Source organism: Piliocolobus tephrosceles, chromosome 15, assembly GCF_002776525.5.
Source record: "Piliocolobus tephrosceles isolate RC106 chromosome 15, ASM277652v3, whole genome shotgun sequence".
In the NCBI taxonomy this organism is placed as follows: domain Eukaryota; kingdom Metazoa; phylum Chordata; class Mammalia; order Primates; family Cercopithecidae; genus Piliocolobus; species Piliocolobus tephrosceles.
The window spans coordinates 108,155,669-108,168,659 of NC_045448.1; the positions used below are offsets into that span (position 1 = coordinate 108,155,669).

General features: G+C 53.7%; 1 protein-coding gene across 4 annotated transcripts in view; it reads right to left on the reverse strand.

The window, feature by feature from the left end:
- Positions 1–10,816, reverse strand: part of MAL (mal, T cell differentiation protein) — a 25,159-nt gene extending 14,343 nt beyond the window's left edge. For 3 of the 4 annotated variants that reach the window (XM_023211525.1, XM_023211524.1, XM_023211523.1), the window contains exon 1: positions 10,587–10,816. In XM_023211525.1, the coding sequence (XP_023067293.1) occupies positions 10,587–10,679 (93 nt within the window). In that variant the 5' untranslated portion in view covers positions 10,680–10,816. The remainder of the gene's footprint in view (positions 1–10,586) is intronic. The other variant, XM_023211522.1, reaches the window with a different exon arrangement.
- Positions 10,817–12,991: the final 2,175 nt, after the last annotated feature.

Here is a 12,991-nt window from a genome sequence, read left to right on the forward strand (position 1 = left end):
TCACTCACTCACTCAGTCACTCACTCAGTCAGTCACTCAGTCACTCACTCAGTCACTCTCTTACTCGCTGAATCACTCACTTGGTCATTCATTCACTCACGCATTTAACAGATGCTGGGAGTGGCATGGTCAACAATGAGGCAGGCTCACCTAGTGAAATGGATCTCATTCGAAGACACACTTTAATGAACGGAGCCCACCTCTCCCTTTCTCTCCTTTCTCATGCAGTCTTGCGACAGTCCCCACTGGAGCAGCTCTGGGTCCACCAAGGGTAGATTCAGGCCCTCGTGAAAGTGTCAGTGTCTGAGCAACGGTGACCAGATACGAACGCCACACAGGACAGGGACAGAGCCCGGTAGTTGGCACAAGATGCCCATCTGAGCCCATGGGGAGATATCGGGGGAGAGGTCTGAGATTCTCTGGGTGGCGACCCTCTCCCTGTATCAACTGAAAAGGCAGATTATTGGGAGTCTGACTCCTGGGGCTGCTACGAAAGAGAACCCTGAGAGTGGGGCTGGGACCTGACTTGGTTTACCTACAGCAGTCACTCTCCCCTCCTGACTTCTTCCTCCCAGAGGGACCCCTCATGCCATCCTCACCCCCAGCTGGCTTTAGACTGTGCTCCTTATCTAATTTCAAGGCAAGAGCATGACTCAGGGGGTTTGGATCAGTTTGTGAAGAAGAGGATAGAGATTTGGGATTAAAAGATCTAAGAGCTGTTGCCAGGTGCCGTGGCTCACGCCTGTAATCCCAGCACCTTGGGAGGCCGAGGTGGGCGGATCATGAGGTCAGGAGATTGAGACCATCCTGGCTAACACGGTGAAACCCAGTCTCTACTAAAGAATACAAAAAATTAGCCAGGCGTGGTGGCGGGCGCCTACAGTCCCAGCTACTCAGAAGGCTGAGGCAGGAAAATGAAGTGAGCCCAGGAGGCGGAGGTTGCAGTGAGCTGAGATCGCACCACTGTACTCCAGCCTGCGCGACACAGTGAGACTCTGTCTCAAAAAAAAAATTTTAAAAAAAGTCTAAGAGCTAAGTTCAGGGCCATAGTTTATATTAACAAGGCAAGTTGGACTGGGAAGAGCCCGCTGTTCAGGCTTGCAATCTCACCCGCCTTGAGCCCCAGGGAAGCTTTCTCTCCCATAGCACACGCAGCCAGCAGGACCAAGTGGCTGCTGACTTAATACCCGCCTCCCTCACGAGCTAGAGGACGGTCGGTCACTAGTTCCTGAATGAATGAAAACTCCACTCAGATCCACAAATCTAGGGGTTTTCTGATAGGCGTGTCTTCATTTGAACGGAAAATTCTGCCTACCACGTCTACACCCGGTGGCCTTACCCAGCAGGATAAACAGAAACTGAGAGGTTCCATGAAAATACAGGGTAAGCCACCTGGAAAAGGCAAAATCCGTGGAAATGCTAGACCAGACAGGAGTGGCTTAAATGCAAGAAAAACAAAGGGGATTTATGGGAGTCACCAGGTAGGTTAGTAATGTGAACAAACCAACAAAACAGGTGTACAACTGCAAGAGAGAGGCGAGATGAGGCAGCCTGCCCCGGGTCTGGGAGGGTCCAAGGGAACTGGAACTCCCAGAGTTTCTTGGGGACTGGAGGCCTTTGTCAGTTTCACCCTCTGCCCGCCTTTGAGGTCAAGGACTTATCTTATGATTCATCAAAGTTGGGTAGGTGAGAGTGGAGACCTGAGCCCTTTCCCTACCGATGCTTGCTGAGAACAAATGTTTCCGAGTTCTTGATCTGGGCCAGGAATGTGGGCAGACTCAGGGTGTAGGCACGAGACAGACAATAAGCAAAGGTCTGCAGGATGTGCTCTGAGTGCCGGGAAAGGGTGCTAGGAGGGTGGGCTTTCCGGTGGAGGTGATGGGTTAGCTCGGGTCTAAAGGGCCACCTCCAACAAAGAAGCATTCCCACTGCTGCCCCCAACCCGATCACAAATGGAGATGAAGGAGGTCTGTGGCTGGTTTTAGAAAGAGTCCTGAGACCTACATGCTGGGTGGTTCCTTTCCTGCCAGGCCCCTCAATCCAACTATGCCCATCTGCCAAGCAGCTGGGGGCCAGGATGGAGGTTGGGAGAGGTGAGGGCACAGGTTTTTGCCAGAGGCTGCCCCCTCCCTGAACCGATGCCCTTGCATAGAGCCGACACACTGACACTGATGACAAATCACTTTTGAAAGCTTTAATCTGAGCCCATTGGTAATTTGTTCCTATGCCTGTGGGCAAATGTAGCTATGCGTCACTCAGAACCCAAAAAGCTCTTCCTGCCCATCCTGGCACCCGCTGGCGGGTGATGCAGAGAGGCTTAGAAAGCAGCCTGCTCCCTGGGCAGAAGGCAGGCTGGGGCTGCCACCCTGTCCCCCACCTCCTGGCTGCGCCATCAAGCTCCCAGCCGAGGACACACTGACCTCAGACCTCAGTTGTTCCTTCCTGGTGAGAGGAGAGCCACTGGGAAGGCCCCAGGAAGGTGCTGTCTGTGCAGGACTTGGTGACCCCAGGGAAAAGTCAAGTGTGCCCTCCACAGCCTGGCCCAATCCCAATCCTCATGCAGCACCTGCCTGAGAATGGAACAGGGCACCTACGGCAAAGGTGATGGGGGCAGGTCTTGCGGACCCCGCTGTGGGCAGAGGTCGGCCAGTTGGTTTCAGAGCAGATGTTTAAATTATTAGTCAACTAGTAATAACAGCACTTGATAGCTATGGGGCAGTAGCTATGTGAGGCAGTTGCTGCTATGTCCCCATTTTACTGATGCAGAAACTGAGGCATAGTTACCTACCCACGTTCCCGCAGCTGCCGGGTGCTGCTCTGACGAGCTGGCTGAGGCCCAGATCCAGGACGCCATGCGTGTGCGTGTGACAGTTACCTCCTGCGTCCACGGTCAGCTTTGGAAATGGCCATGAGATTTTTGTTTTGGTGACAGTTTCTCACTCTGTCACCCACACCAGAGGGCAGTGATGCAATCACAGCTCACTACAGCCTTGACCTCCAGGTTCAAGTGATCCTCCCATCCCAGCCTCCTGAGTAGCTGGGACTATGGGTGCAAGCCACCATGGTTGGCTAATTTTTTATAGTTTTTGTAGAAATGGGGTCTTGCCATGTTGCCCAGGCTGATCTCAAACTCCTGACCTCAAGTGACCCTCTCACCTTGACCTCCCAGAGTGCCGGGATTACAGGCGTGTTAACATGGAGGAGGGAGAATAACCAATTAGTTGTTAGGCCACTCCCAGCCAGCTTTTCCCTCCCCAGCCCGTCACTGAAACAATGAGTCTCAATAGCCTCTGTTCCTTCAGAGGAAAGCAATAGCAAGGTTTGTGTTTAAGACACATACAGCACAAGATGAAATGCCAAAGAGTCCCGCTCCCTCTTTGACAGATGCCGGCCTGCAGTTCAGTCTGAAGAAGAGGGAGGGGCCGCCATGCAGACCCCACCCCTCCCCACTCCACTCACAGGTCAGGGGACCTAGACCTATGTTCTTCCCCATGGCCTTATTCCTGGAGTGCCCACCTCCTGGGCCCCCTCCCTCCAAGTTGGTTCTGGGACTTTCACTTTCTGCGTCCTCCCCCTGCCCTTCCAGCCCCTCCCCTCCCGGGCCACTGAATTCTCACAGGGACTGGAGGCTCTGGCCAGGACCTGCGGGTCAGTGAGGCTGGCTGTGGCTGGTGACAGGCTTTCCTTCGATTTCCTACATATGTTTTTCAGGACCCAGGGCTTGGGTACATTAAAACGATTTGCCCAATACTAGGGTAGAACACTAGCTATGAATGCGGTAGGAGCAGCAGAGAGCCTGGGGAGACGTGCTGCAGACAGATTGTGGCACATTCATGACCCCAAGAAGGGAAATGACTTGTGCTGCTCGTGCCCAGCCAGGAGCTCACTGGGAACCAAACCTCTCACCAGGTGTCAAAGGCAATTTGGAGCCTTCCAAATTGATGAGCGACCACGAGGGACCTGCGCCATGCTCCACACCCTTGGGAACAATCTGAAAGCTGTGAGAAGGAGCTGGCCACACACCCCAGAACATTCCTCCTTCAAGGACGAGGAGCACTATCCCCCACTGTCCTCACACCCATCAGCACCAGGAGGGAACACCCGTTGGGCATCCTATCCGCACCTGCCCCTGAGGCTGCGGCTCCAAATCACCATATCCAGGGACTGAGCCTGTCAGCACCTGCCCCTGAGGCCTGCAGCTCCAAATCACCGTGTCCAGGGACTGAGACTAGAGGGGCCAGGAGCAAGTCCCAGAGTAGATTAAGTCAGCCCCCAGCCCCTTCTAGTTCAAGTCTGGCTGGCTCTGTCCTGTGTCAAGGCAGGTCCCAGGTGGTCCAGTCCCTACTCCCAGCCCGTTCTCTGGAGAATGTGTCTGGGCTCAGGGCAAAGCCAAGCCACTACTGAGGCCGTGCAGAGCAAGTCTGCGCTGGCGGCACAATGTGCTCTGCCCCTCGCCTGCTGGTGTGGCGAGTACAGGTACAAAATTCAGCCCTTGTCCCTGGCCCACCTGAAGGTGAGCCCTGCTGGCAGCAGCATCGTGGGGCTTCCTACTCACTTCTGAAAGCACTGGGACAGAACGGGTGCCTTCGCACCAGTCCTGGCATTGCCCCATCCCCGTGAGGTGGGGGAGTGACTTATGAAAAGCTAACAGGCAATCTGTTAAAATGTAGCTCAGGTGTGATGACACGTCCTACAGTCCTGTGGATCTGAGCCCCGTCATCGCTCAGCAGTTTCCAGGGAGCAGCTCAGAGTCACTGAGTCCTCACCAAAGCTGGCCTCTGGTCCTGAAAAGCTGGAAAAGTCACTTCTCCACCAAACCCCTGTGGAACCTCTGTCTAGAACAGTTCTCCTCCCTTTAGAGAGGAAGAGAGGAGAAAACAGGGCAGATCAGGCAGTAGCCCTCTCTGAACAGCTACAGAGAGGGGACAGAGCTGGAAGCCAGTGGACACAGTCAGGGAAGGCCAGCTCAGACACCATCCCGTGCTGGCCAAGCAGGGCCTGCTCCACTCTCTGGTGCCTGTAGGAGAGGTTCCTAGCTAGAGCAGCAGGGAACTTGCTCCAGGAAAAGAGGAAGTCCCTGGACTGACTTGCGAGAACCTCAGAGCACCTGACTGCTTGCCCCAGCCTCTCCCTGAGAACTGTTCCCACTATTCTGTTCCCCTTAAAAATATCGAGGGTGGCCTGGCCTCCAGACGCCTGCTCCAAGTCTCAGAGAGTCAGTGGAGGGTGTGCAGTGCAATGCGTGAGTTCTTCAACCTGCCTTGGACCTCGTGACTCAGAACCTGCAGGGTGTGTTTTTGACAAGGAGGCTCAGAGGAGGTGAGAGCTGCCCAGTGGTCCTGAGCTGTCCCTCCATTCTGTTGGGGGAGAGAAGGGACCCCAGCCTTGCCCAGGGCTGCCTACTCAGGATCCCAGGGTGCCTTCTAGTGCAAGCAAAATCTCGTGTGGCTGTTGAGGTGAATGGAGCAGGCTGGGCATGACCTGCTCACTGCCAGAAGTGCTCGCTGGACCCTGGAGACCCAGTGACCCAGGCAAGTTGCTCCCTGTCTGAAAGTGAGGTTTCTGTGATTCTACATCTCTGGTCTCCTAGGAGTTCCCATGCCATCTTCTCAATGCAGCCACAGCTTGGATCACCTAACGCGAAACTGCCTCTCCGGCCCGTGGCCCAGTCCCGGCTGTGTCAGGCTGGCTCTTCCCCAGCCAGGTAGAAATCTAGCGTAGGTCCCTAGACTTCTTTGTTCACTCTTAATAAAAGTCCGGTCGCTTTAGGTCACAGAAAAGGTGTCATTTTCGTCATTACTCTGTCCAGTTCACTGAAACTGTCAAAACTGCAAACTGATTTCAGGTGTCTCCCCACCCCAACCCCAACCCGTGATGTGACCGCACTTCTCTTGGTGCTTCTGAGGCACAGAGGAGGAGGGCATGCCCCTGGAGGGCTGGGTGGCATTCCTCAGGCTCTCACTCACAACCCTGACTCCTTCGTGGCCTGGGGAGGAGAGGCTGAGTAGATGATCTCACAGCCCTCTTCAGCCACTTCCTTCACAAGTCCTGAAAGGGTAGGGGTCTCTCCTGGCACAGGGGTCTCTCTGTGGGAGACCTTGCGTCTGGGGGCCACAGCTGAGACAGAAAGTCTTCCCTGCGAACCTTTTGTTCCCTGAATGGTGGCTCAGTGTCATGAAGCCCCCGGCTTAGAATGGAGAAGGAGGAGACAGAGAGTGGCTCCAAAAGAAAAAGTTCCTCACTGGGTGGGACTTTTGCAGGGGAGCAGACCAGAGGCAAAGCCCTGGGTTTTGTTGCAGGAGGAGAGAATATTGGCCATTTCACCCGTGGCCTATATGGGGCTGTGCTGATGACCCCACCGCCTGCAATAGGGGCATAGCCTCTGTGACTTTGGAGGTATTTGGAAAGGCAGTCTCACTTCCTAGTCGGGCCTGCCTTCCTCTTCCTGTGAGGACTCTGCAGATTTCAGAGGTCAGGAGGTCTGGGATAGGGGTGCAGGGCCAAGGAGAGACTGCTATGCCCCACCCTGAGCTGCCACCCTCACTTGCTCCAGTGGGCAGTCCCCTCACCATAGAAGTGGTGCTCCATCCTGATCGCCTTGGACATCTGCGCCTCCCAGGCTGTTGGGAGGTCAGGCATGGGAGTCTGAACTATGAGTCATCAACAACTCAGTGGACTACAGATTTAAAAAATAATCAAGCATTTCACACCCATCGGATTAGCAGAAAATTATAAAGTCTGACGCTACCAAGTGATGAGGAACAATGGCGACTTTCATGTGCTGCTGGTGGGGGCCGGGGAAGGTCCAGGTTTAGCCTGAAGCTTAAGCAATTGCGGGGATCATCTTTATAAAACAATACAAAATTAGGCAGTCTTGGAAGGGGCTCGAGTAAGGAGGGGTCTTGAACTTAATTAAACATCATCGGCTTCCCAGTAAATCTGCTCCTGGGGTGTGTAAAGTGGAATTACTCTTTTGGATGGCAATGTAATAACATCTGGGAAAATGACAATGTGCATATCCCCTGTGACCCAACAAGTCACATCCTCCACGTGTTTATGGGAGAAATTTCCAACAGGTAACTACAGAGGCAAATATGAGAGTGTTCTTGGCAATGCTGTCTGCAGTAGCTAAAGGCAGCAAATTGGAACTATCCCAAGTGTCTATTAACAGAAGACTGGATAAACAAAGTCAACATGTATAAATCTCAGAACATAATGTTACCTGGAAAGCATGCTGCAGAAGGATATGTATGGTATGCTGGCATTTTCATAAAGTATGAAAACGTAAAACAATGCCATGTGTAGGTCATACGTGTGCAGTAAAAGTCTAAACTGTGCTTGGAAGTGAACACCACATTCAGCCTACAGGTGGCCCTGAGGATGGAGGAGGAGAGAGGATAAGATGACAGAAGGATGTCTAGGGGGCTTAGATGCCATCTGAAAGCTTCATTTCCTTAATACATAAAAGCAAACAAGGCAAAATATTAAGATTTGACAAAGTTGGGCAATAATTATGTAGATGTCTGTTAAAGTATTATATATATTCTTCTGTGGCATTTGAAATATTTCTATTTTTGTTTTTTAAACTTGAGGTGAAATTCACATATCATCAAACCAATCATTTTAATTTGACAGTTCAGTGGCATTTAGTGCATTCATGGTGTTGTGCACCCACCAACTCAATTTAATTCCAAAGCATTTGCATGACCCCCAAAAGGAAACCCCATAGCCATTAAACAATTGCTCCCCTCGGTCCCTGGCAAACCAGCAGGGTTTGTGTTCTGTCTCCACAGATTTATCTATTCCAGATATTTTATATAAACGGAATCATACGGTATATGACCTTTTGTGCCTGGTATCTTTCGCTTAGCATAGAGTTTTCAAGGTTTATCAACTTTGTAGCACGTCTCAGTAGTTCGTTCCTTGCTATGGCCAGGTAGTATCCATCATTTGGAGATGTCGCACTTTGTTATTTAGTTCATTGCTGATGGCCACTGGGCTGTGTGTTATTGTGAAGAGTGCTGCTATGAACATGCATGTGGCAGAACTAAAGTCCCTGCTTTGAATCCTTTGGTTATATACCCGGGAGTGGAATTGCTGGGTCAGAGGGTCATTTTTTGAGGGAACACCAAACTGTTTTCCACAGTGGCTAAACCATTCACATTCCCACCAGTGACATACAAGGGTTCCAATTTCTCCACACCCAATACTTGATGTTTTCCATTTTTTGGATACTAGCCAGCCTAATGGTTATGAAGTGGTATCTCATTGTGATTTCTTTCTATTTATTTATTTAATTTATTTACTTATTTATGTATTTTTCTGAGACCAAGTCTCACTCTGTTGCCCAGGCTGGAGTACAGCGGCATGATCTTATTGCAACCTCTGCCTCCCAGGTTCAAGCGATGCTCATGCCTCAGCCTGCTGAGTAGCTGGGACTACAGGCATGAGCCACCACGCCTGGCTAAGTTTTTTTTAAATTTTTTAATTTTTAGTAGAGACCGGGTTTCACCACGTCAGTCAGTCTGGTCTCAAACTCCTGACCTCAGGCGATCCACCCACCTCAGCCTCCCAAAGTGCTGGGATTACAGGCGTGAGCCACCACACCTGGCCTCATTGTGGTTTCAATTTTGTTTTCCTAATGCCTGATGATGTTAAGCATCTTTTTACGTCCATATTGGCCATTTGTACATCTTCTTTGTAGAAACCTCTGTTGAAGTCCACTGCTCATTTTCTAATTGGGTTGTCTTTTTGTTGAGTTGTAATATTCCATAATTTTAAAAAAAGCCTCCCCCAGGGTGGCCAGCGCCTTCTCAGGCCCTTTAATTCCCCATTCCTTCCACACATCTAATATATACAGCTTCATATTTACAGTCCAAGCAGAGGAGAACTGAGAGGCTTGGGGCCAGATTCCTCCTCTTCTCTCCCAGGCACCTGCTAGCCCACCCCTAATCTAGAGCATGAGGAAGACACCTGGAGGTGACTGTGCGTTGCGGGTCTCCTGGGAAGTGAGGAGGGGAGGTGGGGAACAGGGGTGAGGTGGAGAAGTGACTTTCTAAGTCAGTTGAGAGAAGCGTTCTGGGCGAGGGGGGAGTTGTTTCTTCTGGAAGCCCCGCTATGGGCAGGCCACAAAGCCAGGCTGCTCTGGCGGAGCAAGCTGCCAGTAGTAGACGGCTCCAGGGTTTCCCACACCCCTGTAATCTCTGCAGCATTGGTGGGTTGGGTGGGAGCCTCCCGTCACCTTTCCCGCAGATCAGATAGCCCCGTCTCACTGGACTGTTACTACTCTCAGGGGCACTCCCTCTTGTATGTTGAAGGCCAGCGGGGGGCTGGCTCTCTGTGAATGGTGGGACTGCGTTCATTGGCGTCCGGGGTTTCTTCTAAATGTAACTGCTTTGATTCCGCCTATCCCTAGGATTTAAAGTCACCGGTTCCACCCAGGTTTGGGTTCGACTCGACTTTCACCCCAGGCCGCCGCAGCCCTCCTAGCCCCTGCCCCCAAGCCCTCCTTGGACGAACTGATCTGCTCCCTTTGGGGTTCACACTCTCCCCCTCCAATCAGGCAATAACAACCTGCGGTCCAATTTTTAAACAGCCAGGCTCCGACATTTTCTTTCCCGTCCAACTCTCCACGCCGGTGCTTCTGAGGGTGGGGTGCCGGAAAAGGTGTCCCTGAGGCGGCGACGGACCGCACCCACAGAATATACAGGGCACACCCCACCCAGGTGAGGGCCAGCGGGTCCCGGGGAGCTGAGGCTGAGGGAGGTCACTTCGCCTTCGCGACACCGTGAGCGCTTATCAGGAGTTCTCAGTAGGAAGCGCTTTTCCTGCAGCCTCAGGCAGAGACCGTGCGTGCAAGGCGGGACCGTGCGTGCAAGGCGGGACCGACCGCAGGTGCAGAGGCCCCGCGTCTGCCCAAGGTCAGCCTTGGCACGGGGATCGCTCTCTTCTCCCCCCAGCAACCCCCCATCTCCTCCACTCCCACCCCACACACGGGGCTGAAGGGCTGCGGCCGCGCAAACTAGGGCCTCATTTCCAGATCGAATTGGTCGCAAATACTTCCCCTCGCCAGAAACTGTAAAAGGCCAGAAGAAAATAAACCGGATTCAACTCCCTCTCATCTCCAAATTTCGGTTGGTAATACTAACGTTTCTTTTGCTGATTTTTTGTTTTTTTTTTTCCACACTGTCTCCCTTGGAAAAGCTGCGCACTTCTACCCAACCGCGCAAAGCGCGGCGTGAGCTTCGGTGGCGCCGCGCGCGTCAAGCGGGCCCAGAGCGCAGCTTTGGGACCAGCGCACCAAGAGCCGTCCCCGCCTGACCCGCTGCCAACATCCGACCCCGGTTGGGAACCCGGTTTTTCCTCCATAGTCCTGTAGACTGTTTTACTCATTCTGTTGGTCTAGAAGGGGACAAACGATCGGAGGTGGGAGGGGACTTCCCTGGCTTGGTCCCTGCCCTGTCCCTGCTGCCCCATGCTCCCGGGACCTGCGCAGCTAGCGGATCCAGTCCGACAGCTGTGCTGGGCGCCCGAGAGAGCGCACGGCTCAGCCCACCCCGTCCCTTCCCCGGCCAGGAGTCACTCACAAACTCGAAGATGAAGAGCAAGTCGGGGAAGGTGGTGAAGACCGAGAAGCCACTGGGCAGCGTGCTGCCCCCCGACGCCGCTGCGGGGGCCATGAGGGCGTGCTGGCGTCGGCCTCGGGACTGGACGCGCGCCGCTCAGACTGCGCGCAGACCTCTCGCTTGCTCCGCGGAGCCCAGTGGCCTGGGCGCCCCCGCGCGCGGGTTAAGAGCAGGGGAGCCTGGGCAGAGGAGGGAGGAGTCCAGGCCGCCGCCCAGCTCCGCCCCCCGCCCCACGTCCCGGGAGACCCGGCCCGAGCGCCGCGGGCACCGCCCTGAACCTCTTCGAGGGCCCGCTGCGGGCGTGCAGAGCTGGGGACGGTGGGCCTGACTCCTGCGTTCCAGCCGTGGGTGCCACCTCTTGTGGGAAGCAGGGCAAAACCACTTTGGTCAGGCGCTCCTCATGCTTTTCTCGCTTCGTAGGTGACCAGCATTTCCTAAGAATGTCAACCATCAGTAACCGGGACCCTAAACCTCACCAAGGCACCCCTCGGGTCACCATTGCTCTAACTTTGAATTTGGGTCTCCTTCATTTTGCCACTGGATGCGTTAATGTGCGCGACCCACAGCTCCAGGCGGCGGTTTCCTGGCGGAACGGGACCGCCGCCACAGGCTGGGGGTCTGCAGTGGGGGCTGGGATCAGCCCTGGCTGCCTGCCCGTTCCGCGTCCCCCGAGCCAGCGCTGGTTCGGCGCTGGGAACGTGCACCGGGGCCTCTCTACTTGGCACTGAGCGTCTGCCTGAGGGTGGGAGGTTGCTCCCAGCCGTGCCGGCCCCAGCAGAAGGCTGCTGGTGGTGGTGCTCGGGCAGGTCTGCCTTGGCTCCATGGGACAGGAAGGGACGTTACCAGAAGAGATGCATCGCTTTCTCTTGGTCTGGGCAGCCCGGTCCTTTGGAGGGTGGAACTGCTGCTACCCCACCCGCATGTTCTTTGCTGCCTGTTGACCGCCAGTGTTTCCTGTTTTGTTTCTCTGTTTCACTATTTATTATTTTTTGCCTTAAAAACAAACAAACAAGTATTACCATACAGCAGTTACTCATTTATTTTAATTTACTATTAATAGTGTGATTGCTGTGCTTCCTCCTACAAACACTGAAGCCTGAAATCCACCCCAGTCCGGATTCTCTCCTGCCAAGAGGGAATTGTCCCGCAGCCTCCAGCTCAGGCTCCCAACTCTTCTTTCTTTTCACTGGCAGGTGCTGCAGGCAGGACAAGGGGCTCCCCTCTTGTGGGGCCCTCATCTCTCCCTGCTGCACAATTCTTCCTCCTTCCCAGTTCCTAAGGAGAGAAGTACATTCGTGGACGCATTTTCCAAAGAAAAGTAGCACTCCCATCAGCTGGCCATTGTAAGCGCCTCTGGAAAGGGGCCAGGCATTTGAAATGAGAAAACCCCACTGTGCCTCTGTGAGCTGCTAGCTCGGATGGCTGCAACCAAGTTGCCACTGTGTCGGGTCCCCAGGGCAGCATCTCTCTGGGCACAATGGGCTGTGGGACTTCAGGAGCCCAGGTCCTCACCCACCTTGGGCATCTCATAGCTCGTTAGTTGGACCTGCTGGCCTCTGACAGGACATCTTCTTCCTCCCCAGGAGACAGTCCTGGAAACAAGCCTTAAAGCAAGGTGGCCACAGGAAGCCGCAGCCTGCAGGGGGGTGAGAGGACCCTCGGGCAGTCCAGCCAAAGCAGCTTGGAGATTTCCCGTCAGCACACACTAATTAAAAACAAGAAGATCCTATCAACTCCTAATAATGTCCTTGCCTGGTCTGGAGGGGTTTTGTTTGTGGTTTGGTTTGGTATTTTGCTACTTCTTTCAAACCTCTGTTGCTAACTCTTTCCTACTTGGGCCTGAGCCTTTGGGGAAAGCTCACTCCCAGGGTCACCTCAGTGGAGCTCAGCAGTCCCAGCCCTCCTTTGATAAGGCAGAGGGGCGGCAATCTCTGACAGAGGCTTCAGAGGATGAGGAAGGCAGCCCGGCAAGGGTCAAAGGAATTTGTCCCTATCTCTGTGACCCCTTCCTCCCACCTGGAGTTCTCTGCTTGATTTTCATCTTCATGACTAGACTCTACCGTCAGCAGGGCGTCCTCCTACCACCCCCATCTACCCCTCTCCTTCCCCACCCTAGCATATCCTCAGCCCCAAGCAGAACCCAACCTCTGGTGAGTGCTCATTAAACCTTAGCCAATGCTGGGTGGCTCTAGCCTTGTCTGTGCTTGACCACCAGAGGAGGACACGGAAGTGCCCTGTTTGGATGTAAGAAGCACTGGTGAGGAGTGAGGCACTGGTAATAGAGAGGCATTGGTAATAGAGAGGCATTGGTAAGTAGAGAGGCATTGGTGAGAGAGAGGCATTGGTAAGAGAGAGGCATTGGTAAG